Genomic DNA, 26526 nt, shown 5'->3' on the forward strand with positions numbered 1-26526 from the left:
TTAGTTTCATCAAAAGTTGGGTGAGAGTTCTATTTAGCATGTTCTTTGGTAAGACTTTAGGCTGGTACACACTGACACTAAAAGCCTGCACACACATGGACTGGCTTTATGGCACTCTGGTGGAGCGGCATTTAGACGCTGCACACCACCTGAGCGCCGCAAACCTGTGGCGGCACAGGAAAAGCCAGCTTTTTGTTGACTCAAAAAAGAGTGGCATTTTGCTTCTTCTTTTTGAGCTGGCAAATAGTCAGATCAGTGCCACAGCATGTGGTTGCCACGGACCTGATCTGGTGTTCAAAGAGACAGTGTGAAGCAGCCCTTTCAGGGCCATCTGTTCCGGCCCTTTGTCTCCACCTACTGAGACAGATGGCTACCAAATAACATCTAGCTGGGTACAATAGCAACAGCCATCTCATGTTGATTTCTCCAAGCATTTCATCCTAGCTTCTTCCTACATTTCTCCTAAATATGGATATTCTAGTCTTAGCTCTTCAGAGTGAATGTTTTCACTCACCCACTAAGACAAATTAGATTCACCGAAATCAATTCTGAAAAACTGAACCCAAAGCAAGTCCAAAAAACACTGCATAAATAATTCAGTTTGAGACTACTTTAACTGCCTTGGATCAATGCTAGGAAACTCTGGGAACTGTAGTTTTGTGAGACAGTTAGTCTTTTCTGTCAGAGAGCTCTGGTGCCACAATAAACTAAAGTTCTCAGGATTCTCTAGTACCGAGTCAGGGCAGTTAAAGTGGTCTCAAACTGGATTATTTCTGCAGTGCATTTTGGAACTTTGATACCTCATAGATTATATTTTATTTGCTTCTTTAGTCACTTTTAAAATGCACCTAAATGAAGAGCGGGGAGGGGGGTGCAACCTGCACCAGATGCATCCTGAGAGGGGGTGACACCCCTGCCCCCAGGGAAGAAAAAAGAGCATGTCTGCCCACCATCTTTGCTGCCACTGGAGGTGGCGTTTCTCCCCTGTGGCCCTACCTTTCTTTCTGCTGATGGTGATAGAGGGGGCAGAGGTGGAAGGCTTGGGGTGCTTGCCATGTGCAAGAGGTGCAACCTGCACCGGGTGCATCCTGAGAGGATTTGCTCAAATAATGCTAACAAATGGTTGATGAAACAATTCATTTTATTTTTACTTACAGTAGGTTTAATTAGGTACTTATATTAGGTACACTTCTTAGATACATAAGAAGTGTAACACTTTGTTATATTACAATTACACATGAAATGTTACATTTTATTACATCATAAACAAATACATAAGAGTTACATTCCATTGCATCATAAACAATTACAGACTAGCAATAATTGGTGTTTGGAGAAATTAAATTGTGAGTGGTTATTTGATTGCTTATTATTTCGATTTGTGATTGTTCACAAAGTGTACTTCATTTTTCTTATTTCTAAACATCAAAGCATCTCACTGGTTTGTATGACTCGGAGAGTTGATGGGTCTGCCTGTCACTGCTGTTCCGTTTGTTTTGCAAGGTTTTCTCTTTCTCTGTTTATATTTTGAACTTTCATTGTCACGTAATGAAGAACACACAGCTGTGTCAGATGAAAGTAATTTTTGAGAACTGATTTTGGCATCTGTTTCAATTTTTGATGTGCTTCCACAACATAATATAGACCTTTGAGTGACTGTATTGGTTGAGTCTGCTGTGGCTAGAGCTTTGCGATACTTTGACATATTGCAGCTTGCTCGTGGGTGGCATGTGGTTGAACGTGTAGGAGATAATCCTCCAGAAGTCCACTTATGATAGCGCTGGCTAGTGCATTTTGGTATATCTGGCTCATGCACACAACAGCCAAAATTATAAAGGTCACCATCAAAAGATGTCTGAGAACATGGAAGACCAGATGATCTTGGTTGTTTCGGCTGATGTATATCTTTTGAAGAACTAGAATGGCTATTAACAGCCACAGCAGGAGAAACACTTTCTTTTGTTTTTTCTTTTAATATAGTCAAGTACTGCAACCTTTCCATTCGGATTAGACGAGATATTAGTAGATCAAAAGGCTGATCAAGTGGTTCAGCTACACCTAATCTCCAATCATCCAATTTTGATAGCTTTTGTAAATCCAAGGTATTGTAAGGTGGAGGAAGAAAATCAGGGTATGAAAACATATTCTCCGATGCAGCAGAAACATCTCCCTTGTGTTCTATAGGGTCAGGTTTTAGGTTAGTATTAATGGTTTTTAAAAAATTCAGCAAAGTTTTATTTCTTTGCTCACTCTCAGGTGTATCCTTCTCTTCTATTGGAAGTGTGGCCTCTATATTGTCATTTCCTCTTTTCAATTTCCTTTTAAATGTAGAAGGTATGCCATCACTACCACTATCTGTTGAGGTACAAGAACCAGAAACACTGGTTTCATTGCCACTTTTGTAAAGGTCTCCACTGCCATTTCTATGAGAGTTCTCTAATGTCTTTTGAGTTCCAGAAGAAGAAACTGAGGAACATCTCTTCATAAAAGAACGCACCGGTGGATTAGTGTGGATGAAGTTTGTTAGAACATGACTAGAGTTAGATGGCATTTGTATGAAAGGTATATTCAGGTCTCTAGGGGAAAAAATAAATAAAACTAATAAGACATTTTATTTATATAGTGTAAATTAACATTAGCATCACTCACCTTAGAAAAATAAACATGAGTTGGACCCTGGATTATTTCTATTATTTGTTTACCTATAGGATTCATTCCCCTAAAACTCAAAGACCTGCCTTCCATTAGTGGAACAGATTCACCAACAGTGGAATTCTCTCTGGGGTTATGAAGATGGGGCAAAAGGAGCATCCAGCGGCTGCTCCCGCCCCAATCAGCGCAGGACTGCGGCAACCACATAGACCCTGTCCCATTCCGAGTTGCTACTGTGGACCCGAATGGGATGCAAGCAAAGAGTGGACTGTCCAGATGGCTTCCAGCTGCTCTGAGGGCATGCGTCTTCTAAATTCCATGCCCCCAGAGAGACTGGAAGCAACACTTTTCTGCCTGGCTGTTTTGGGCCCCTCTCTCCCTAAAACCAAATCTTTGTCCTTTAGCATTAGAAAGAATGCATTCAACAACACACAACTGAGAGGGCCAATGCTGCATTATTTCAAAAAGAAAAGAAAAGAAGAAATCCTCTTGATTGGATATCTGAGTAGAAGGCTGATACATCCTGTCTAGAATTTCCTGGATCTACTGACGCTCTGAGAAGGCTGGATCCTCATCACTGTCAGTGGAAGGGTCAGCATGACCTGGAGAAAAACCAACAGGAGGTCCCCAGAAATCAGTGTGTCTCACAGGGGCAGTTCATAGGAAACCAATTGCACAAAGAACAACAAAATCTCTTTGAGTCATCAAGAAGACTGTATGAAGAGCCTGGAATGTAAAAACCACGAGGACAATAGGAATAAGCCCCTATTTTAAAAAAAACAACCTTCTTGTGTGAGGACCAGATAGGACTTCTTAGCATTGATATAGAAGCCTAAGTCAAGGAGAAGAGAAGGGGCAATACACAGGTTTTGGTACAGAACATACATGCCAAAATCTATTAAACTGTAAGGTTTTAAGTTGTGCTCTGTATACATGCAGATGAGGATGTATGAGGCAAAGAGACCACAAGGAAGAGGAGTGCATACTTCTGCTTTTTGTTTATAGAACAATATATTCATGTGCATACATCCTCCTGAGAGTCAGTTCAGTTAATAAAGCACATTGAGATAAAGAGACAGACATCCAGAATAACATGTCATGTTTTAAAATTCTGTACTACTCAATTCCAGGTGTGAAGGGCCATCATACTGGATATTCATCCATATTAAAAACAAGAGCATTAATTCCCTGCATGCAATAAATTAGCACACCAAGGAAGGAAATATACCAAAAAAAATCCTGGGGTGCCTAAATTATGATATGCAAACATGTCTTATCACAATATCCCTGCTTTCCACGAAATGTACTGCCACACCTCTAATAGCAGATCCTATCAAATAGCTTTTAAAAATGTAACTTAAAGGTTGACATAAACCACAAAAAAACCTTATTTGAGACTAACAAATCTTTAACCTATTTTCATCTTGTGTGTGATAAAGTGGGCTACATTGCATGAAAGCTTATGCCCAGTGAAGCATGTTAGTTCATAAGATGCCAAAGAGTTTCTGTTGGTTTTCTGCAACAGACTAACATGAGCAAAATTTTGCAAAATTTGCATGCCAAGTTACTCAGTCCCATTCCCCTGAGCAAATTAGATTTATTTTGTTAGTGAGCTATGCAACTGAAGACATTTTTACTTTCCTCCTTCCTTTTGCAAATTAAGAATTCATAGATTCTTCTGCAAACATTTAGTGCCTTGGAATAAATTTTCTTCATGCACAGAAAATACAGGAGGAGGAACTCCAAGACACCAAAGAAGAAATGAGATAGAATACTGGAAACCTGTAGAAAAGTGATGATGCCAACATAATTTACAGCTGATACTTGGCACTGTTATAAATGAAGATGCGGCTTAGAGCTTATTTTGGCCTGCATAACCACCAGTTTTGTTTTCATTTAACTTAAAATGCAAAAAGAATACATTTCTTTACCTGATCACTGAATTATTGCCATGATTATGTGTACAGCTCTCAGACTGAAATGACCCTTGTTTTCCACTATTCAAACTGTGCTGGAAAAGACAAAACATTTCCACACAAAATAAACCCTCTTCATATATACTGTACTCAGAACAAGCAATGTGTTATGAAAAAATCTGGATAAACTAATACTACCTGTGCTGTTCTAGGATTATTTGAGAAGCTAAGATCTGCCAGCTGTTCTATTGCATCTTTGTAAAAGTCCTGTAAAAGAACAGAGCCACTGCAATGTTAATAATAATAATAATACCAACAAGAATAATAACACTGATTCTAACATTTAACCATTAATGTTTATGGCAAATGTTTGATTCCAAACATCTGATCCGAAACGTCTGGTCTCTTTCATACCTGAAATTACAAATAAGTGGCGGCCTGTGTCTCTGTTGTCAATTCTGACAAGGGTTTGTGTCTGACTCTAGAATTCAGTTTTTAAAGGCACTGTAAAGACTTGAGGCAAACACCCTCTAGAAAGGGGCACCTAATAGGAAGCACTGATGTTACTATATATCAGTGGTCCCCAATGTCTACTGTTCTACTGCCAATTTAAAACAATCAATCTTGGTCACTGCTCCCTATGATTCTATGCTACAGCATCTTTCATGTCTTGGTCTAATATTATCAATCAAATTTAAAATGTGATTTTTTACAACCATCTGAAACTCTGGAGAACCTTGATGGAATCTGTACCAAAAGATTACTGCAAAAATAAAGCCCTAATAATGTTTGATGGTGAGTACAGTAAGAAAGGTAACTAGCTATCCAGATATCTCAAAGAAGCAAAACTAATTATTGCTAACAATTACATTTTCGGGATATCCTTTTGAAATAATTGTATGAGAACATGCAAATGGAACACTTACTTTAATGGATTATCTAGGCCAGTGTTTCTCAGTTGGTGGGGTGGGACCCCTGGGGGTGGCGCGAGAGTTGCTCAATGGTGGTGCAAGACTTAAAGACTCTGATCCCTCCTCCTCCTCCTCCTCTTCCCAAACTTTTTTAAATGTTGCACTAAATACTGAATTTAAATTAAACTGTTCTGATTTGAACAATGCTATTTCCTTGTTAACATATAAATATCTATGAATGCATGAATGAAAATATGCACAGTAAATAAACAAAATATTTTACTCATATACTACGTCAAGTGGGGAATAATAATAATAATAATAATAATAATAATAATAATAATACATTTTATTTATATTTCCTGCCTCTCCCTGCAGATCAAAGCGGGATAACAGCAAAAAATTCAACAATTCAAAATGCAAATACAATATTATCTAAAAATACAAACAATAAAATGGTCAGCAATACTACTACCAATTGGATATTTTAATGATACTTATCAAATTTGCAGATGACACCAAACTAGGGGGAGTAGCTAATACCCCAGAGGACAGGATCAAAATTCTAGATGACCTGAATAGACTAGAAAGCTGGTCCAAAGCTAACAAAATGAAATTCAACACGGAGAAATGTAAGGTATTGCACTTAGGGCGGAAAAACGAAATGCATAGATGTAGGATGGGGGACACCTGGCTGAATGAAACTACATGTGAAAGGGATCTGGGGGTCCAAGCAGACCACAAGTTGAACATGAGTCAACAGTGCGATATTTAAACAGGGCTAACAGATCACTTCTAAACCTTCTCTTCTGCAGGCTAAACATAACCAGATCTCTAAGTTACTCCTCATAGGGTTTCCAGACATTTCACTATTTTGGTCTCCCTCTTCTAGACATGCTCCAGCTTGTCAACATCCTTTTTGAACTGTGGTGCCCAGAACTGGGTGCAGTATTTCAGGTGAGGCCTGACCAAAGCAGAATAGAGTGCTGCTATTACTTCCCTTGATCTACACATGATATTTCTATTGATGCAACCTAAAATCACATTGACCTTTTAAACTGCCGCATGGCATGCTGTCCCAAAGTAGCTTCGCATACCTGATTAGTGCTAATGGTACTACTTTCAACTCAAGTAATGTATACTGCATTATACTTGCAAGTAATGTATATTGCATTTTCTGTCAACTGATGCCCAGGAACCTTGCATGGAGAGATTCTGTGATGCATTTCCCCCTTCCTGTCAAGCTTGCATCTGTTTTTACTTGAATTTGATACTGAATCAATAAAAGTACTCCTTTGTCCAGATTCTTGTCCAAATACCACCACTTCAACTCCTTTCTTGAATGAAATGCAATTTTCACTGCACAATGCTGCTTTCCTCTAATTGCTTGCTGTCAGCGGATTAAAATTCTTTGTAAACATCTCGCATACCTTCCCCAAGTAACTAATTGTATCACCAATATCAACATTCTCATTATTTTGGCAACATTAAATCTGCTTACTTTGAAGATATGAGCCACACTACTTCTTGTTTTATCTTCAACTTCCTTCCATGTGATAGACTCATGTAGTCATGTTTGGTATCTACTGCTGCTACTAAATATGTTAATTTCTTTGATGGCATTAAATGACTCTTCTTGTAATTTATTAAAAAGTTGTAATGTTTCAAACTGTGAATTGTCATTCTCAGGTCAGCTGACACTGTTCTCTTTGAATGTGCTTTCACTAATATGTCATTGAGGTATGGATATAGCTGAATTGTCTCAGAAAAGCTATTGATAGCATCAATATCTTTGTGAACACTAGTTGTGTTGACGCTAGGTCAAATGGTAGTGCCTTTAACTGACAGTGATCTCTTTGGCACTAAAATTTGGCATAGGAACATGGAGATGTGCTTCCTTTAAATCTATGGAGATCATCAGATCCCCTTTCTTCAATTGCCTTTTTTGTTCTCAGCAGCGGGGTACAGACTGCCCCAAAAGGGTGGCCTGCTGGCGCCTGTTTTTCTGCCAGAGGGAAGCTTCAGTTGCCAAACGGCAAGGCTTCCCGCCAGCAGAAAAAGAACCAGCAAAAAGCGGGTTCTTTCTACGCCACGGTGGTGGCGTAACAAGTGCACCAGAGTGTGCCAGTGGCGCATTCGTTACGCAAGTGCCACGCAGCACTGTGCAGATGCCATGCGGCATTTGCATAACAATGGCAGTGCCCATCTGTACAGGGCGCCACCATTTTGACGCCCTTGACACATGCAAGGGCGAAGGGCATCTAGAAGCGCCACCCCTCGCATATACGAGGGTGTCCTTTTTGGCCCGTCTGGGCTGGGCCAGCATCTCCATCTTGAACCTCATGTACCTCACATAAACATTGATTCAGTGCTGGATAATAAATGCTATTGCTTTTGGGCACAGTAAAGAAGATAGAGTAAACCCCAGTGCATCTTTGATGCAGTGGAACCTCCCCTATCACCTCTATGTCTGACAGATGTTGAATCTTTTCTCTCCCTATCTTTAGTTTATTTGAAGTGCTTGGAACTGGAGAGGAAAATATTTTGTAACCTAATGCTACCAACTGACTTACCCATTGATCTGTATTTATCGGCAACCATAAATGTCCAAACCACAGTAACCCTCCCCCTCCATGAAAGTTTATGCCACCACAAGAGTGGCATAAATGAGTCTCTAAGAGGTCACAAGACTCTATGCTGCTTTTGATGTAATGGGCTAAGAATTTGTCTAGTTTCAATGGACAGAATTGCCATCTACAGCACAGAAGTGAAAGCCATTTCTTTTTTGTGAAGGAACTGGAAAAAACATGGTAGGAATCCTTCAAGGACTCACAATGAGATCAGTTCAAAACTTAATACAGTGGACCCTTGTTATACGCTGGGGTTTGATTCCAAGATCCCTCATGGATAACAAAATCCGTGTATGCTCAAGTCCCATTAAATATAATGACATAGCAAAATGATGTCCTTTATAAAAATGGAAAATCAAGGTTTGATATTAGAAATGTATACTTTTTTTTAATATTTTCAAACCATGGATGCTTGAACCCATGTATAAAAAATCCGTGTATAAGAAAGGCTGACTGTAATGTATGTGAAATTTCCCTTTTGTAGTGTTTATATGCTCTTACCTTGTAAATTGTGTTTGCCAAAGCACCTGTAAAAGATCAAAAGCTGAGTTTGATTTGCAGAAATAATTTCAGTTTATTATCATTCAGAATGCATCTGAGAGCATTTCTGAAGAGTGGGGTATAAATACAATATATAAATACTAGTTCTCACCTCCTGCGCCAATCTTATTTTTTGGCAAACTACTTTTCTTTTCAGCAGAGCAATCAGATTCCAAACCAGAAGTACCTGGTATCTGTAATAACATGCATTGTTCATTTCACTAATTACACATCTACAGAAACATATAAAGAAATACATATTGCTACAGTAGTTAAAGTGCATGTTTATAAAAGAGTGGGGGTTGATCTTAGCAATTTGAAGCAGAAGAAATAAGATAAACCATTTTCAGCTGTACATTAAAAAAAAAAAACCAGTACTTAACCTTTCTTACTGTAACCTGCTGTGAGATATAGAGTAGATGTTTTGCTGCAGCCAAATAGGTGACTAGTAGAAAGCCTTGATATCTTAGAACTTAGCTATGGTAATGTACCAAGAGTGAGATTAACTACAAGACCAGTGTCATTGCTTCTTTTTGTAAACTTAAGACAAAGAAATAGTTATTGAAAAACTTGCACTAAATTGTAACAACTAGCAGACAGTACAGCACTTTCAGGAGGCGATAGATAGGAAGAGGAAGAGATTTGTAACACAAAGCACACTTAAGACTCAACTGGAGTTTAAGGCTCCATCACTTCTTCTTTCCAATTGTGCATGTTTAATAGGTTGATGAATATTAACTGACACATCATGGGAGGCATAATCACAGCTTTTAATGAACATGGGATGTATGTAGAAGGTGGGGGGAAACATCAAGGGGAAACATGTAGGAGGTGGCTCTGAAAGTTTGTACGCCTCATTACCTAGACGATGTGGAGTGAGGTAGGGAAAACTGCAACTGGGGAAAGGGATAAATATTGTGTGAAATCCATAATGGGTGTGTCTCATGATTTTTTTCTGTTTCACCAAGTCTGCAGACTTGTAAAATAAAACTAAATTTTTGAAGATACTGCTTGCTTTATCACTTTGTCCTGGGAAGGGATTTGTTGTGTAAACCTTCTGTTTCTCACACCTGCTTTCAATGAAAACTACACAGAAAAACCTCACTGAAGAGACTTTTATTTAACAAACTTCAGTACAAAACAGAACTCAGTCCAGGAGCAGCTCGTAATACAGCGCAAATCATATCTGATTTTGGTAGGTAAATTACACTATGCCATAAATCAAGGGGCTATGATCTAAAGTATCATATGTGGCCTTCTCTATTCACATTGGGTGTTTTCTACTCCCTTTCCTACTGCAGCACCTTGATCTTCCACAAAAGGCTGCTCCTGAAGATTGAGGCAAGGATGGAGTTCAACTAGGCCTCACCTTCCTGTCACCTTTTCAAAAATATTTGAAAAGAAAGGACTGCCTCTCCCTCTCCCCCTCCATCATAGCAACGGCCCTATAGCTGCAGAGGGAATGTTTCGAATGGGACACAAGTGGATAGAGAACAGTCCCTTGTACTCCATTCAAAATGGTGCATCCAAGACTTCAAACATGTAGAAGTCACTAAAAGGATGCTGGTCAAAGTGTTTAGAACTCTTCTACCACCAGATTTTCAATGTACCTTAATGCACATACAAAGTAGCAGATTTCAAGATATGACCAAGCACATAAATAATTCAAGAAGCACGTGCTGACCTCAGTTGATACCCATTTTTATGTCTATGAATTATGTCACTGAGACATATCTAAATGTCATGTTTTATTGCTTTATTTTACTCAGCCTTTTAGGACTTTTCCTTCTATGGAATTTTACCACTGATCTGAACTTTGAGAGTAATTTGTTTTTGTTTTCCAAAATAATTTGCATTTGATAATTATTTTTGTCTGTATTCTTAATATGGCAAACTACAAGCCTACTGATCATAAAAAGGGGATGTAGAAAAAGAATGTGTGTTTAAAAGCTGCCCCTGTGGTTCAAGGCTCATGTACCTGATGAGAGAAGCTGTTCAATGGATAGCTAGTCCCATACACCCCAAATAGACAGTCTTTTTTCTCCACTACATTAGCTGGTTTGCTTGTCTTGCTTCCCTTGGAAAGCCTGTATGGAAATGGAATGAAATAAACATAATCAGTAATGACATTAAAACCATTAAAATCAAGATAGAAAAGGCAGCAATCAAAAAAATTGGCAACTTGCACAGTGAGTGGGCAGAGCCAAGTCGTAGGACTTTATCACACCTGAGGAATTTCTCTTAATTTTGAATGAAAAGAAAGTGGGGCACTCACGTGAATTTGCTAGTTCAGCAAATTTACGTGAATGTGAATTGTGTTCGAACTGGCTTCCCATTGCCCAAAAATAGCATGTCATTGCCCGAATTTGCATGTGGTAGTCTATCACACAATAACATGAAACCCCATGATTGCACTCAGACTGACTTCCCATTGCCCGAATTTGCGTGTGGTAGTCTATCATGCAATAACGTTAAACACCATGTTTGCGTTCAGATTGCCATTGGATTATACTTCCAATTTCCCCTGTCTGATAAACTCCACATTCTACTTCTAGGCTTAGGATGCCATAGCTAAAATATGAAGATCACCATGATGTTTATCACACTATGCTCTTAAAGTGCTACTATTCCACTTTGACTCCTCTAGCTGCCTCCTGTTGCATTCTGGGATTGGCAGTTTTAAGGAGGGGTATTTAGAATTCTCAGGCAGAGAACTTCTCTGCCTGAGAATTCTAAATACCCCTCCTTAAAACTGCAAATCCCAGAATGCAACAGGAGGCAGCTAGAGGAGTCAAACTGGAATTGTGGCACTTTAAGAGCATAGTGTGATAAACATCCATGACTACATACTGTATCATAGAAAGAAAGCATCTAAGCCCCAACACTTAAGGTATGCTTGTCAGCTGTCTCTCAAAATGACATGGCAAGGTTTGGCTTGGTTGTCTCCTGGGTTTAAAAGAAAAGAAAGTTGGCAGTGACTGGAAGTAGGAAATGTTACAACAGAGCCACATGAGGGGATCAAGCACTAAATACAAGAGAACAGAGACAGTCTAGGATATTTCCCCCTTATAACTAAATGTGCTAACCACACTCGGCTGGAAGGAACATAGTAACCTGTCCCCACATGCAGGGATGGAAATGGGAATGGGAGCAATCTGGCTGAAGGCAACAGTCATGATTTGGTTTTCTGTAAAACATTTTACAGTCAGTCCTCAGTATATGTGAGGAATCCATTCCAGACCCCCTCCTCCTGCAGATACCAAAATCTGCAGATGCACAAGCCTGTGTTGTCCCCAATGGCACTACATGCACACATTCAGTGCATGCATATGGCCATGCTGCCATTGGAGATAATGGCACACAGCACCATGGGGTAACAGGGACTGTCCATAATGATGGTACAGCTATGTGCATGCACCGCCACTGGGGACAATGCAGGCTTGCCCCCCCTGGATGCTGAAATCTATGGATGGCAAGTCATCAGATGGCAAGGGCCAACTGTATGACTAAGGGCCAACTGTATGACTAAGGTAGATGTTGCATTTCAGCAACCTCCAAAGGTTTTTTAAAAATGTTTTTCAGGTTTACAAATCAATTTAGAAATATTTTGGGGAGACAAGCCTTGGTTATGATGTTCGTCTGCTGTTAAAAAGGAAACGAGTAATGACATATTTAATATTTTAAAAAATTAAAAGAAAGGTATAAGATGATACTAAAAAGACATGTGACTACTAATGATCTTACAGCTACTCTCTAAAACTGTGAGATTAGCACAACTGCTTTCTGTATAGCACTAGCAGTCACAACATACAATATAATAAAAGGACACAGTGGTTTCCTGTTGTGACTGTACTGAGATTTGAGGGATTGGACAATGCATCAAATATTGTATCCTGACAATAAAATAGCCTTTGGGGTGTATGTTTTTTTTCTCCTGGTATCACTGGAAACTACTGGCATTTAGAAAGTTTTAAAACCTAGGTTTAAAAAGATAATTATAAGAAGGAGATTTGAGGCGTGAGGCATGAAGTGCACAACAGGAATAAAAGGCTGGAAGAAAAGTGTATATTTTAGGCAACAGATAAGGGATAGAGGTAGGGAACATGCATAAGGTAACAGATAAGATCTGAGTGCTGTACTATGACCCCGAAGATTAGGGTTCAAATCTCTGCTCAGCTATAGAAATCCACCAAGAGACCTTGGGCAAGTCACTCTTTCAGGCTCAGAGGAAAGCAAGAGCAACTCTCCTTGAACAATTCTTGCCTAGATAACACTGTGGTACAAACCTATGTCAGAAATTACTTGAAGGTACACAACAACAACAACAACAAATAAGAGAAATTGCTAAAGCAGAAATGCAAAGGAAAGAGCTGAGGGCTGATAGGGAGAATCAGAAAAATGCTGTTGTTAGCTGCCCTTGTGTCAACCTTGTCTCCTTCTTTGAAGGTTTTTAAACAGGTTGGATGGCCATCTGGTGGGGGTGCTTTAATTGTGTATTCCTACATGTCAGGAGGTTGGACTTGATAGCCCTTGAGGTCTCTCTCTACTCCATGATTCTATGATTCATGGTGATCCTGTGTATGAGACATCTCCAAACACCCTTATCCTCCACCGCTCTACTTAGGTCTTGTAGATTTAGGTCCGTGACCACTCTGGCTGAGTCTGTACATCTGGTATGCAGTATTCCTCTATTTCTGCTGACCTCCACCTTTCCTAGCATTATTGTCTTTTCCAGTGATTCATGCCTTCTCTGCTTCCTCAGAGCCATGTTTTGGAGTGGAGAATCCAGAAACAGGCCCATTTAAGCCCTTTGTGTATGAGAATGTCAATTCAAATTCAAATCCAAAACCTTGTGGTTTTGAATTTTTCAATTTGAATTGACATCCTCCCACACACAAACAACTTACATAGGCCGGTCTCTGGATTTTCCACTCCAAAACATGCATCTGAGGAAGTAGGCTCAAATCTAGGAAAGCTCATGCCACCAACCTCTTTCTTTCAGTTATTCTCAAAGGTGCTACAAGATCCCTTTGCATACTGTTTTGGGGGAGGCACTAGAGCTGAGAAATACATGAAACTGCATCCCAAGATTTCATAGTATATAACACCATGACAGTGAGTTAAAATGGAATCAAAGAGTTGCTTAGCATGAAAGGGCCCACAGCAGTCTGCATTTCTCCCTTGGGCTTTCCTTTTCCTAAGGCTGGTTTCCAGCGAGAAGAAAGTAGAAGGGTGCATCTACACTGTAAACATAATGCAGTTTAACACTAACTTTAACCACCAAGACAGCTTGACACTGCTTTATCTGCCGTGGTTCCATCCTACAGAAGTTGGGGATTTGTAGTTTTGTCAGGTGCCAGGCAGAGGTGGCTAATGCCCTTGTAAAAGTATGTAGAGATCTTGTAGCACTGAGACTAACTGAAATAAAGAAGCTGGTCTCAAAGGTGCTACAAGATCTCTCTACATACTGATTCTACAGACTAATATGGCTATATCTTTGAATTCTGCCCTTGTAAAACTCCACATCGCAGGGTTAAATGGGATTTAAATCTCAGCTATTGAAAAACCCAAAACAAACCCCACAACCAGGGTGACTGAGTGCCCTCCTTTTCCAGGACACGTCCTCCAAATTGGCCTCTGTCTAAGAGGAATTCTCCCCAATGTCATCCACTTTGAGCATGACCAAAAAGCACGAATGGTGTTTCTAGGAGTGTTTTGAGCTTTTCTTTGGTCATGTCCTCCATTTTTCTCTTGAAGGCCCTGTTTTGTGTTGCCTGGGTCTCCTTTGTGGTGAGGAGGACATCTGGTCACATTGCCCACAAGCCTCTTACTTCTGGTGAGAATATGAGGAAATATGAGGAAATGTTTCTCTTTGGTCTTGCCGCCCAATTTTCCAATGACAAAGAGCTTATTGATTGCCAGTTAAAATGCATTTTATATATATATATATATATATATATATATATATATATATATATATATACATTTTATATTAAATGTGTGTGTGTGCATTTTAACAGGCATTTTAACATTGGAAAATGGGTGGCAAGACAAAAGGGTGCCTGGGAGTGTGTGTGTGTGTATGTATGTATATACACACACACACATATATACATATATACACATATCTCTTTATCTCTGTCTCTCTATCTAGATAGATAGAGGTAGACACACACACACAGGCATATATAAAATGCATTTTAACTGGCAGCCAGTAAGCTCTTTGTCATTGGAAGAAGGGTAGTAAGACAAAAAGATGCTCGGGACTGTGTGTACGTGTGTGTATGTATGTATACACACACTCACACACATATATATTATCTATCTATGTATCTATCTATCTCTACCTAGATACAGATACACACACACACACACATATATATTACATTTTAACTGGCAGACAATAAACTTTTAGTGATTGGAAGATGGGCAGTAAGACAAAAGGACACCCAGGAGTGTGTGTGTGTGTGTGTGTGTGTGTGTTTATATACATATACATATACACACACACTCTCTCTCTATAGACAGATATACACTCATCCCTCCATATTTGATATTTGTGGATTTGATTATTCACGGATTTGATTAATATGTTCTCTCTAGGAATATCTGGTGTGTGTGTGTATATCTATCTATCTATCATGCATTTTAATGGCAACCAATAAGCTTTGTCATTGGAAAATGGGTGGCAAGACAAAAGGGTGCCTGGGAGTGTGTGTAACTGTGTGTGTATACACACACGCATATATAATTATCTCTATCCAGACATAATAAGGGTTGCCATAATTGTCCACCATTACCAGGGACATAGATATACACACCTGTGTGTGTGTGTGTGGGGGGGGGGGGGTAACCAATAACCTCTCTGTCATTGGAAAACGGGGCAAGGCAAAAGGGCTCCTGGGAGTGTGTGTATGTGTGTACACACACACACATAGATAATTATCTATTTATCTATCGCTATCCAGACATAGTTATAGATATAGATATACACACACGTCTGTGTGTGTGTGTGCATTTTAAGTGGCAACCAATAACCTCTCTGTCATTGGGAAACGGGGGGCAAGACACAAGGGCTCCTGGGAGCGAAGAGAGGGCTTGGCGAAGCTGAAGGGGGAGGCTCCCCGTGGGCCTGGCGCTGGGAGTGGCCCCGGCCCTTCCCTTCTCCGCCTCCCAGTCCCTACCCAGGGAAGCCTCCGCCATTCCCAGCAACAGGCGAAGAAGCGGGCGAAGGCCAGGCCTTGGAGGGGCGCATGGCGACTGGGCGGGGAGGGGACTCGGGCCTGCTGGCGCTTCCCTTCCCTTGGGCCGGCCCTGGCTGGGACTGGGAGCCCGGCGTCGCCATGGGAACGGCCCAGGCCCTTCAGCCTCAGGAGGAGAAGGCTTTGCCTGCCAGGACTAGGCCTCAGCTGCTCTTCCCTCCATGTTGACACTGACGCCATTCTGCCCTCCACAGACAAGGAGGACCCAAAATATAGGGCACGAGTGACCAAAGAAAAGCCTAAGAACACTCTTGGGTTTAATCCACACTGCTTTTGGCACCGCTTCTAACTCTTATCTGGCTCAAGGCTAGGGAATTCTGGGAGTTCAACCCATCCTTATTGCTTTGGGCCAATGGCCATTTCAAAAAAGAAACAAAACCCAAAACAAAACAATAAAACAATACATATAAAAATTTCCATTAAACCAACATACAGTAAATTTTGCCAAACAGCAAAAAAAATCAACATAAGTGGTTGCGTATAACATATATATTAAAATTCACATCTAAACCCTTTTAACTAAAATCATCTCTCTCTTTCTCTCTGCTAAGTATTTCTTCCTGGTCTTTTTGGCAGCAAGAGCAAATAGTGCTTCATGCCAAGTCACACATTTATCCGTGTTCATTAGGAGATACGGTGCCTTTTCTTGGGAAGTCCGCTCCTCCGCTCTGGGCCCACGACAAACTCCAATTCCCAGAATTCCATAGCCTTGAGCCAAGATACTTAAAGCAGTGCCAAACCAGGTTATTCCCCCAGTGTGCATGCAGCCCTACAAATGTAAATCCATGCTCCTTCGTGGTGCTCAAAATGGAGGGGACATTTGGGGATTCCTCCTGGACTGAAGGATGAAATGGAGGATGTGCCTTGCAATTACCGCCCTTTTAGCTTGACATCAATACCAGGAAAGGTTCTAGAGCAGAATAATTTAAACAGACAGTCTGTAAGCATTTAGAAAGAAATGCCATAATCACCAAAAGTCAACATGGGTTTATCAAAAATGGGTCATACCAGACTAATCTGGGTGTGTGTGTGTCTGAAGAACATCTGGATGCAGCATATCTTGATTTCAGTAAGGACTTCAACAAGGTCCCCCATGATATTCCAAAAAGCTAGTAAAATGTGGGCTAGACAATGCAGCCGATAGGTGGATTTATAATCACTGATTATGGAGAAATGTTTTACACATGTCAAAGGCTTTCATGACCAGCATCCATAGTTTTTTTTGTGGGTTTTTTGGGCTATGTGGCCATGTTCTAGAAGAGTTTATTCCTGACGTTTCGCCAGCATCTTCTCTGAAGATGCCAGCCACAGATGCTGGCGAGATGTCAGGAATAAACTCTTCTAGAACATGGCTACATGGCCCAAAAAACCCACAAAAAACTATGTTTTACACATATTTTAACAGTTTTTTTTGTATCTCAGCACAATGAGTTCCATCAAAAGTTGGGTGAGAGTGTGTTCTTTGGTAAGACTTGTCTCCAACTACTGAGACACATGGCCACCATATAATTTCTAGCGGTGTATGATAGCAACAGCCATCTCATGTTGATTTCTTCAAGTGTCTCATCCTAGGTACATTTCTTCTAACTATGGATACTCTAGTCTTAGCTCTTCAGAGTAAAACGTTTTGCTTCCCTCACCCACCAAGGTAAGGACAGGTTGCTTACCTGTAACAGTATTTCTTCGAGTGGTCATCTGCGAATACATACAAATGGGTTTCACTGCGCCTGCGCAGTGCTGTTCGGAAACTTCTGGAATCACTGGGCAAAGTTTACTTTGCAACATATAGAAACTTTGACGGTAACTCCGCCCACCCGTTATAAGGCCCCTGCCTTCCCGCTCTTTTCCCCAGTTCCGCAATTTTTCCGCCAAGCAGGCGATGGAAAGAGCCAATAAGAGCAGGACACTGAGGGGATGGACGGGTGGGATTTGTATGTATTCGCAGATGACCACTCGAAGAAATACTGTTACAGGTAAGCAACCTGTCCTTCTTCTTCGTGGCCTCTGCGAATCATACAAATGGGTTTAGACTGACAAGCTTAGGTATGCGGCGGAGGGAGTGTCCTGAAACCAAAGCTATGGTAAAGCAAAGGCATATTTATTGGAACAATAAACACCTTGAACCATAAAAAGAGTCAGCCTTTTTGTTGATGGACAAACCAAACATAGCAATAACATTGCTAAACCTGAGAAGGGAACAAGAGGTCATGCAAGACCAGTCCCATAGAAACTGTGCAAATCAACAATGGACAAATTGAAAACAGTGACATCTGTACATAAGTGCTGAAAACACAAAACGTTCAGTAGTGCAATCAATGCAAACCTGAAACCAACACAGCCCTCCCGAAAGCTGCGTCTCGGATGGCTCTGGTGTCCAACCTATAGTGCTTAATAAAAGTCAGAGGTTGGGACCAGACAGCAGCCTTGCAGACATCCTCCAAGGGGATACCCGACAGGAATGCAGAGGATGCTGACATTGCCCTTGTAGAATGGGACCGAACCCTGCCAGGGAGAGGTTTGCCCAACAGTTCATAGCAGAGGTGGATGGTACCGGCCACCCATTTGGAAAACCTCTGCGCAGAGACAGGCAACCCCTTCTTTGGTTCCGAGTAGCATTGGAAAAGTCTCTCGGACCGACTGGAGGCAGCAGTTCTGTCCAGGTAAAAAGCCAGCGCTCTCCTGACATCAAGAGAGTGCAGGATCCGCTCCGCATCCGAAGTCGGATTGGAAGCGAGGGTAGGCAACACAATGTCCTGACACATGTGGAAAGCAGACACAACCTTGGGCAAAAAAGTAATGTCTGTCCGAAGGACCACCTTGTCCTTGTGAAACCTGAGGAAAGGCTGGTCCCGTCGCAAGGCACAGAGTTCGCCCACATGGCGGGCAGAGGTGATGGCCACAAGAAAGGCGGTCTTCCAAGTCAATAGTCTCAAGTCCGCTGTTGCCATCGGCTCAAAGGGCCTGGATTGGAGAGCAGACAGCACTGTTTCCAGGCTCCAAGCCGGTGCTGGTACCGACACAGGAGGATACAAGTTGGCACAACCCTTAAGGAACCCCTTCACCAAGGGATCCCTAAAAAAGGAAGCCCTCCCCCCGAAATGGTACTTAGCACAAATGGCGGACAAATAGCACTTAATGGACGCGAGGCAAAGCCCCTCATTTAAAAGCGCCATCAAAAACTCCAGCACCACTGGAGTGGACACCTGAGCAGGAGACAAGCCCTTTCGATCAAGGAAGATGCTAAACCTCCTCCATTTCAGGGCATAGGACCGCTGGGTGGAAGGTTTCCTTGCAGCCAGGATCACCTTTTTCACCGCCTCCGGCAGGGCGGTCAGGGCCGTATCCTCCAGGCCACCAGTGGTAGGCTCTCGATGTCCGGATGGAAGCATCTCTTGGAGAGGTGGAGAAGGGATGCGAACCAAGGTTGTCTCGGCCACCACGGCGTGATCAGGATCGCATGCGACGGTCGGTTGTCATCTTGGACACCACCCTGATGATGAGAGGGAACGGAGGGAAGGCGTAGAGGAGCTCTCCCGTCCAGAGGAAAGCGAACGCGTCTCCGAGGGATCCGTCCATTCGCTTCCTGGAGCAGAACTGGGGACAATGGCTGTTCCACCTGGTCGCGAAGAGGTCGATCCGGGGATTTCCCCAACGGTCGAAGAGATCGCTGACCGTCTCGGGATGGAGCCTCCATTCGTGGCACACCGACGGAGATCTGCTGAGGCGATCTGCCAACTCGTTGTCTTCTCCAGGAAGATGCATCGCCTGGAGGAGGATCTGCCTCTGGATGCACCAATCCCAGATGCGGAGAGTGAGGTTGAGCAGAGTTCTGGACCTGGTGCCTCCCTGTTTGTTGATGTAGTACATCACGGTGGTGTTGTCCGTCCTCAGGAGGACCACCTTGCCCGCAACAGCGGATTCGAATGCCCTCAGTGCCTTCTCTACCGCCAGCATCTCCAAAGTGTTGATGTGGAGGAGCTTGTCCTGGGCCGACCACTTGTCCTTGATGACCAGGTCGAGCAGGTGAGCGCCCCAACCTTCCAGGGAAGCATCTGTTGTCAGAGTTAAATGAGGCTGAGGCTGGAGGAAGGGCATCCCGATGCAGACGTTGCGGCAGTCCAACCACCATCTGAGAGAAGCTGCCACAGGTCTCGGTACCGTGAGCCACTTGGACGGGGGGGGTCCTCCACCGGGGAGAAGACCGAGAGGAACCAGGACTGTAGGGGTCGGAGGCGAAGCCGTGACCAAGGTGTGACACACGTCGTCGATGCCATGTGTCCCAGGGCGACCTGAACGTCCCTGGCCCTCACCCTCCTGTGGGAGATGAAAGGCCTGAGTGACGCCGCCAGGGCCTGGAAACGGTCTGGAGGGAGAAAGGCGGAGCATCTTTCGGAGTCGATGATGGCCCCGATGAATTTGACCTGCCTGGTCGGTGTGAAGTGGGACTTCTCTCGGTTGACGACCAGTCCCAGGGAGTCTAGGAGGTGCAAGGCGAACGAGACTGCTTCCCGCAGTTCCTGTTGGGACTCGGCGGCAAACAGCCAGTCGTCCAGGTATGGAAAGACCATGAAGCCCTTCTGATGGAGGTACGCTATCACCGGTGCCATGCACTTCGTGAAAACTCTGGGCGCCGTGGCCAAACCAAAGGGAAGCACGTTGTAGTGGTAAGAAACGGGACCGACGGCGAATGCGAGGAATCTCCGGTGGGACTCCCGAATCCCGATGTGGAAATAAGCGTCCTTCAGGTCGATCGTTGCAAACCAGAGACCCTGATGAAGCAAGGGAAGAATGGAAGCTAGGGTTACCATTCGGAAACGCCGGTAGTCAAGACACACATTCAGATCCCTCAAGTCCAGGATGGGTCTGATGCCTCCATCCGACTTCGGTACCATAAAGTACCTGGAGAAAAAAGCCCTGGCCAAGAGGCCGGGCGGTAAAGGGGAGATTGCCCCCTTGCTAAGCAAAGTGCGCACTTCGTCGAGAAGGGTGTCCAAGGGGGGGGGTGGACATGAAGACTCCGGTCTTGGGGAGCTCTTGGAACTCGAGGGCATATCCCCTACGGACGATGTTGAGCACCCACGAGTCTGTTGTGATGGAGGCCCAGGTGGTAGCAAATGGCCTGAGTATGTCCAGGAAAAATGGGGAAGAGGAGACGAAGCTCGCTAGACCCCATCAGTCTCTCTTCTTACCCTGGTCACCATCCTGCCGGCGGGGCTTTCAGTGCCGGGTAGGAAAATTCCGTCGGCCAGGGGAGGATGATGACTGGGACGCGTGCCTGGATCGTTGAGAGCCCTGCTGGTGGAATTGGCGGTCCTGGCCAAATGGTCTGTAGGACTGACCTTGGGATTGCCATGGGCGCTGTCTCTTGCAAAACGGGGCTGACACTGAGGATGACATGCCATGTTTCTTCGCAGCTGCCTTCATCTTAAACTTGCGATTGAGGCGGTCGTCGGTGTCGGTGTTGAAGAGCCCAGACTCATTGAGAGGCATCTCCTCGATAGCCGACTTGACTCCAGGAGTGAGATCTGTGCCCCTCAGCCAGGCGTGTCGGCGGAGCGCCATTGACGCCGACATCGCCCTTCCCACACAGTCAGTGATGTTGCGGCACGCGGTGATGAGCCATCCCCCTATGGAATGGGCCTCATCTCTGACCTCAACCAGTTTCCTCTGGACATCATCCGGGACGTCGGGAATCAGGGGGGAGATAGTCTCCATCAAGGACTGCACATAGGCCCCCATACATGCAGTGTAGTTGGTGGCTTTGACAGCTAAGCAAGAAGCTGAATAGGCCTTCTTAGCCAATCCATCGATCTTGCGAGCCTCCCGGTCTACTGGAGAGGTGGCCTGCTTGTGGGTGGAGGCGAGCTGCGAGCCCTCTACAATGGCCGAGTTCTGTCTTGGATGAGTTGACAGCCATGGACAGGACGCCGGAGAGACGCGGTAGAGGGTTTCCACCTTCCGCGAAGTGCTGACCAAGGCCGCAGGGCTGTCCCAAGACCGCTTGATGATGGTCTCCAGGGACGGAAGGAGAGGGATGCAGGGTGGGGTTGGAACCCGACCATGGACCCTTTGTTCCACTGGATCCCGGGCCGCCTCCTCAGGGTAAGCCAGCTCAATGTCCAGAGCCCTGGACATTTTGATGACGTGCTCACTGAAGGATCGGCGATCGTTGGTAGGCGACGCTGGCTCAGGGTGGTGCATGACCTGTGGAGAGTCCTGCGGTGACAGGTCGTCGTCAGAGGGCGAGTCAGGTGAAGCTGGTGACGGTACCGGCACAATATCCGACTCGGTATCGGAGTGGATCACCAGGTGCTCCAGTTCGGGACGGTCCCGGCCGGGCCCGTGAGAGCGTGGTCCAAGCTCAAGCCTTGATGAGGAAGGCTTAGCTGCTGAGGTGGAGGGCTTGGAGGTGACCGTCGAGGCCTTGTCCTTTGGGGCCCGGTGACGGCGACCTTCATCAAACTTGCGAAGCGCCGTCTCTCGCGGGACCACCATGTAGTAACGGTCTACCTCCGAATCATAGAAGACATCAAGGTCATCACGGCCGACATCTTCGGACGGCACAGCCTCCGGACATGGTACCGAGATCGGAGAGCGGACAACAATCGGGGAATGCTGAGGCGGAGCGAGGTCATCATCGTCTGAACCCACGAACTGGGCGGTGGTCAGCCTGGAGAGCATCGGAGCTAGACGTGGGACATCATCTTGCACGGAAGAGTCCTGTGGCAGCGGAGTGGGAGTCTGGAGGGCCGGAGCTGGTACCGAATGCTGTGGAGTAAGGGGTGACTATGTCCGTCGGAGGACTTGGAGGACTCCTTGCGTGGCTTCTTCTTGGGTGGCTCGGAAGAAGCGGAGTCAGAGTGTTTGGCCTTTTTGACGGGCCTGGGCGCCTCCGGAGGAAAGAAGGGGTTCTCCTGGAGTTCTCTCATCCGGGATGAACCGGCTGAAGACACAGAAGCCGCCGGGGCAGAGGTTGACGGACTGGAGACTGCAGCCATCGGAGTGGTGAGGTCTCCTCCCTTAGCCTTCTTGGAGTGCTTGGGCTTACGGGACGGAGCCGAGGTTGACCGGTCGGTCCCGACCTTGGAGGCGGAGCCAGCAACCGACGCCGGAGCCGTCGAACCCTCGGTCCCTGACAGTGTGCAGGGGCTCTTTGAGGGTTTGGTGGTGGTACTGGACCTGTCTGGGCCACTGACCACGGAAGACGACTTGGTGGTGGCACTGGGCTTGTGAGAGCCGCGGTCCACTTTGGCGGGGGTTGATAGCGCCGGGGGGGCCGAAGCGGCGCTTGTAGGACTCTCGCGCGGGGCCGAGGCAGGAGCGGCAGCCGGGAGGGAAAGAGCCGAAGCCGGGCGGGAAGTCTCCCCATGGACCTTACCCTGGGCGATCGCCGAAGTCAGGCGGGATTCACGGTTCTTACGCGCCTGCGACGTCATAGATTTGCAGAGCGAACAGGATTTCATGTCGTGGTCGCCGCCAAGACAGAGAAGACACGAAGAGTGAGGGTCTTGGACCGGGAGTTTGCCCCCGCAGACATCACACTTCTTAAAGGGAGGCGACATCGTGACGGAGCGATGGAGAGGAGACGAAGTCGAAGTGAAGAGCAGTCCGAGGTCAAAGTACAGTGGGGGCAGTGGTCAAAGAGAGTGGTCAAGAACGGTCCGAAGTCAAATAGCCAGTGATCCAATAACAGAAGCAAGAGCGAAGTTCCCTAAAGCAGCAAGCGCGGCGGAAAAAAGGAACTGGGGAAAGAGCGGGAAGGCAGGGGCCTTATAACGGGTGGGCGGAGTTACCGCCAAAAAGTTTCTATATGTTGCAAAGTAAACTTTGCCCAGTGATTCCAGAAGTTTCCGAACAGCACTGCGCAGGCGCAGTGAAACCCATTTGTATGATTCGCAGAGACCACGAAAAAGAAATTAGATTCCCTGAAATCAATTCATAGTTTATTTAGTCACTTTCAAAGCACACCTAAACAGTGCATCAAAAAAGTTGAGGAGTTATAGTGATTATGTTGACTATTTTGGGATTATGACGGGGGGGGGGGGGTTAACTTTATTTTTATTCAAACTAATTTTTGTACAAAAACATATATACATATAAAATAAAATATCTTATTTCTTTACATAGTAATGATACTTTTTGATTGTGCATTTTCCATATCATCTGCAGATCTAATCTCACTTTGTAGTCATAGATGAAATTGTATTTGGTGTAAAAAAAAAACACCCAAAATTTCTTTATGTATAATAAATAGAGTTGTACCTTCTTCCACTGGATTTGTTGCTCAAAGCTGAAAGTTTCTCAGATTTTATCTCCCCCTTAAAAAAGAATTAAACAAATTGAGATTAAAGTTACATAAATAACATTAAAATCTAATAATCGTGGGCAGAGTCATGGCATAGACCAAAAGTGTCCATGGTGTATGGGTGCGATCATTATTTGGCCAAGACTTTATTCTGGAAAGGCCTGCCAGAAGAGATCCGTCTTGACAGCTTTTTAAAAAGTGTCTAAGGCGCTTTACAGACCACACAAAAGGGCGGTCTGCCGGCACCCGTGTTTGCTGCGCCAGGGAACTGCAGCGGACAAACCGCACGGTTCCCCGGTGCAGCAAAAAGAACCCACAAAAAGTGGGTTCTTTTTGTGGCGCAGAAATGACGCCGCAAGGCGCCAATGGCTCACTTGCAGCATCATTTCTGCGCTTGACGTGTGGACGCTAAGCGTCCGCGACGTCAAAATGGCAGCGCCCATGTAGAATGGGTGCTGCCATTTTGTACATGCTCGGCACATACTAGGGTTAGGGGCGCCCAGAAAAGACGCCCCTTCCTAACCCTAGTACATGCCGAGCACGTACTTTTGGGCGGTGTGTAACCTGCCTTAGGGCCTGAATAGACAGGCGAAAATAAAGCTGCTTCAGGTCACTTTGGAGGTATGCTGTTTAAATAACACACACATCTTATGTGGCCAGAAGCTGCACCAAAGCTGCGCTCCAGTCCTTAGGACTGGAGTGTGGCTTTAGTGTGGCCTCTGGCCTATTAGGATGCATGCATCATTTAAACAGCATACCTCCAAAGTGACCTGAAGCGGCTTTATTTTGGCCTGTCTCTTTGGGCCCTATGTTGGTGATTTGACAGATCTCATCCAGCAGGCCATTCCACAGATGATGTCATTTTAGTGCTATACAGTTCTTTACTTCTGTATGTTTTGTCAAGTTTTGTTATATTTACAAACTGTATAGAAAGTAATTTTAGAGGTGATTTTGGCACCTGTTTGAATTCTTGATAAGCTTCCAGAGCATGGCAGAGACCTTTGAGTGACTGCATTGGTTGAATCTACTGTCACTGGATCTTTGTGACACTTTGAGGTATTGTCACTTGCTCATGGGTGCTTTGTGGTTCGACGTGGAGGAGATAATCCTTCAGAAGTCCACTTATTATGGTAGTGCTGTTTAGTGCATTTTGGTATATTTGGCTCATACACACAACCACCAAAATTGTGAAGACCACCATCGAAAGCTTTCTGAGAAGATGAAAAATCAGATGACCTTGGTTGTTTCTGCAGATGTACATCTTTTGATGGATGAGAATAATTTTTAACAGTCACAGCAGGAGAAAATGTTTATTTTATTTTTCTTGTAATATAGTCAAGTGCTCCATTCAGACAAGATGAAATACTAGTTCATCAAATGACTGATCAAAGTGGTTTGGCTGAATCTGATCTCCAATCATCCAGTTTTGCTAGTTTTTGTAAATCCAAGGTATTGTAAGGTGGAGGAAGAAAATCAGAAGATGAAAAAGTATCATTTTCCGATGCAGCAGAAAAATCTTTCTTGTGTTCTCTAGGATCAGGTTTTAGGTTTGTATTAACATTTTTAAAACATTTCAGCAAAGCTTTATTCCTTTTCTCACTCTCAGGTGTATCCTTCTCTTCTACTGGAAGTGTGCCCTTGACATTGCCATTTACTCTTTTAGTTGCCTTTTAAATGTAGAAAGCATGACATCACTTGTACTATTTGTAGTGGGATAAGAACCAGAAGCACTGTTTGCATTGCCGCGTTTGCAAAAGTCTTCATTGTCATTTCTATAGGAGTTATCTGATGTTGTCTTCTAAATTCCAGAAGAAGAAACTGAGGAACATCTCTTGATGAAAGAATGCACCAGCGGATTAGAGTTCGGTGGAATTTGTATGAAAGATTAATTCAAGCCTCTGGGGGGAAAAGAAATTAAATTAATAAGAAATTATATTAATATAGTGGAAATTAACATTAGTATCACATACCTTAGAAAAATAAATACATGTTGGATCCTACATTATTCCCCTAGGATTCAAAAATTTGCCTTCCATTAGTGGAACAGATTTACTGACAATTATCTCTCTCTCTATCCCGCCCCCCCCATCTCTCTGAAACCAAGCCTTTGCCCTTTAACATTGAAATCAAAGCCACTGTTGGACTATCCACAAGTGGGACTTTCAAAAGCTCATGTTCAGTCTTCTCAAAGGAGTATAACTTCTGAAAATAACCTGAATATCTTCGGGTTTTTAAAGAAGTTTTCCATTCCGTTTCTATTAATTCTTTAAACATCACAGGCATACGGATTTCCTCCCCTTGAGATGCTTG

The 26526-nt window shown here is 44.0% G+C and overlaps 1 protein-coding gene across 3 annotated transcripts; it reads right to left on the reverse strand.

Moving 5' to 3' along the window:
* Positions 1-1263: 1263 nt before the first annotated feature.
* On the reverse strand, positions 1264-25458 carry FAM217A (family with sequence similarity 217 member A). 3 transcript variants are annotated; one of them, XM_089516666.1, is made up of 8 exons: positions 25175-25458; positions 24174-24229; positions 10628-10736; positions 8762-8843; positions 8611-8636; positions 4767-4835; positions 4584-4663; positions 1264-2576 (listed from the first exon to the last, which is right to left on the reverse strand). In XM_089516666.1, the coding sequence occupies exons 1-8, from the start codon at positions 25229-25231 to the stop codon at positions 1436-1438; spliced, it is 1620 nt and encodes a 539-aa protein (XP_089372792.1). In that variant the 5' UTR covers positions 25232-25458; the 3' UTR covers positions 1264-1435. The 3 variants fall into 3 exon arrangements, with proteins under 3 accessions (XP_089372792.1, XP_089372793.1, XP_089372791.1); XM_089516667.1 differs by lacking the exons at positions 24174-24229; positions 25175-25458 and adding an exon at positions 16415-16624; XM_089516665.1 differs by lacking the exons at positions 24174-24229; positions 25175-25458 and adding an exon at positions 15834-16076.
* Between the last annotated feature and the right edge of the window lie 1068 nt (positions 25459-26526).

This window comes from Sceloporus occidentalis, unplaced genomic scaffold (genome assembly GCF_023333645.1).
Source record: "Sceloporus occidentalis isolate IW3139 unplaced genomic scaffold, rSceOcc1.0.p SCAF_3, whole genome shotgun sequence".
NCBI lineage: Eukaryota > Metazoa > Chordata > Lepidosauria > Squamata > Phrynosomatidae > Sceloporus > Sceloporus occidentalis.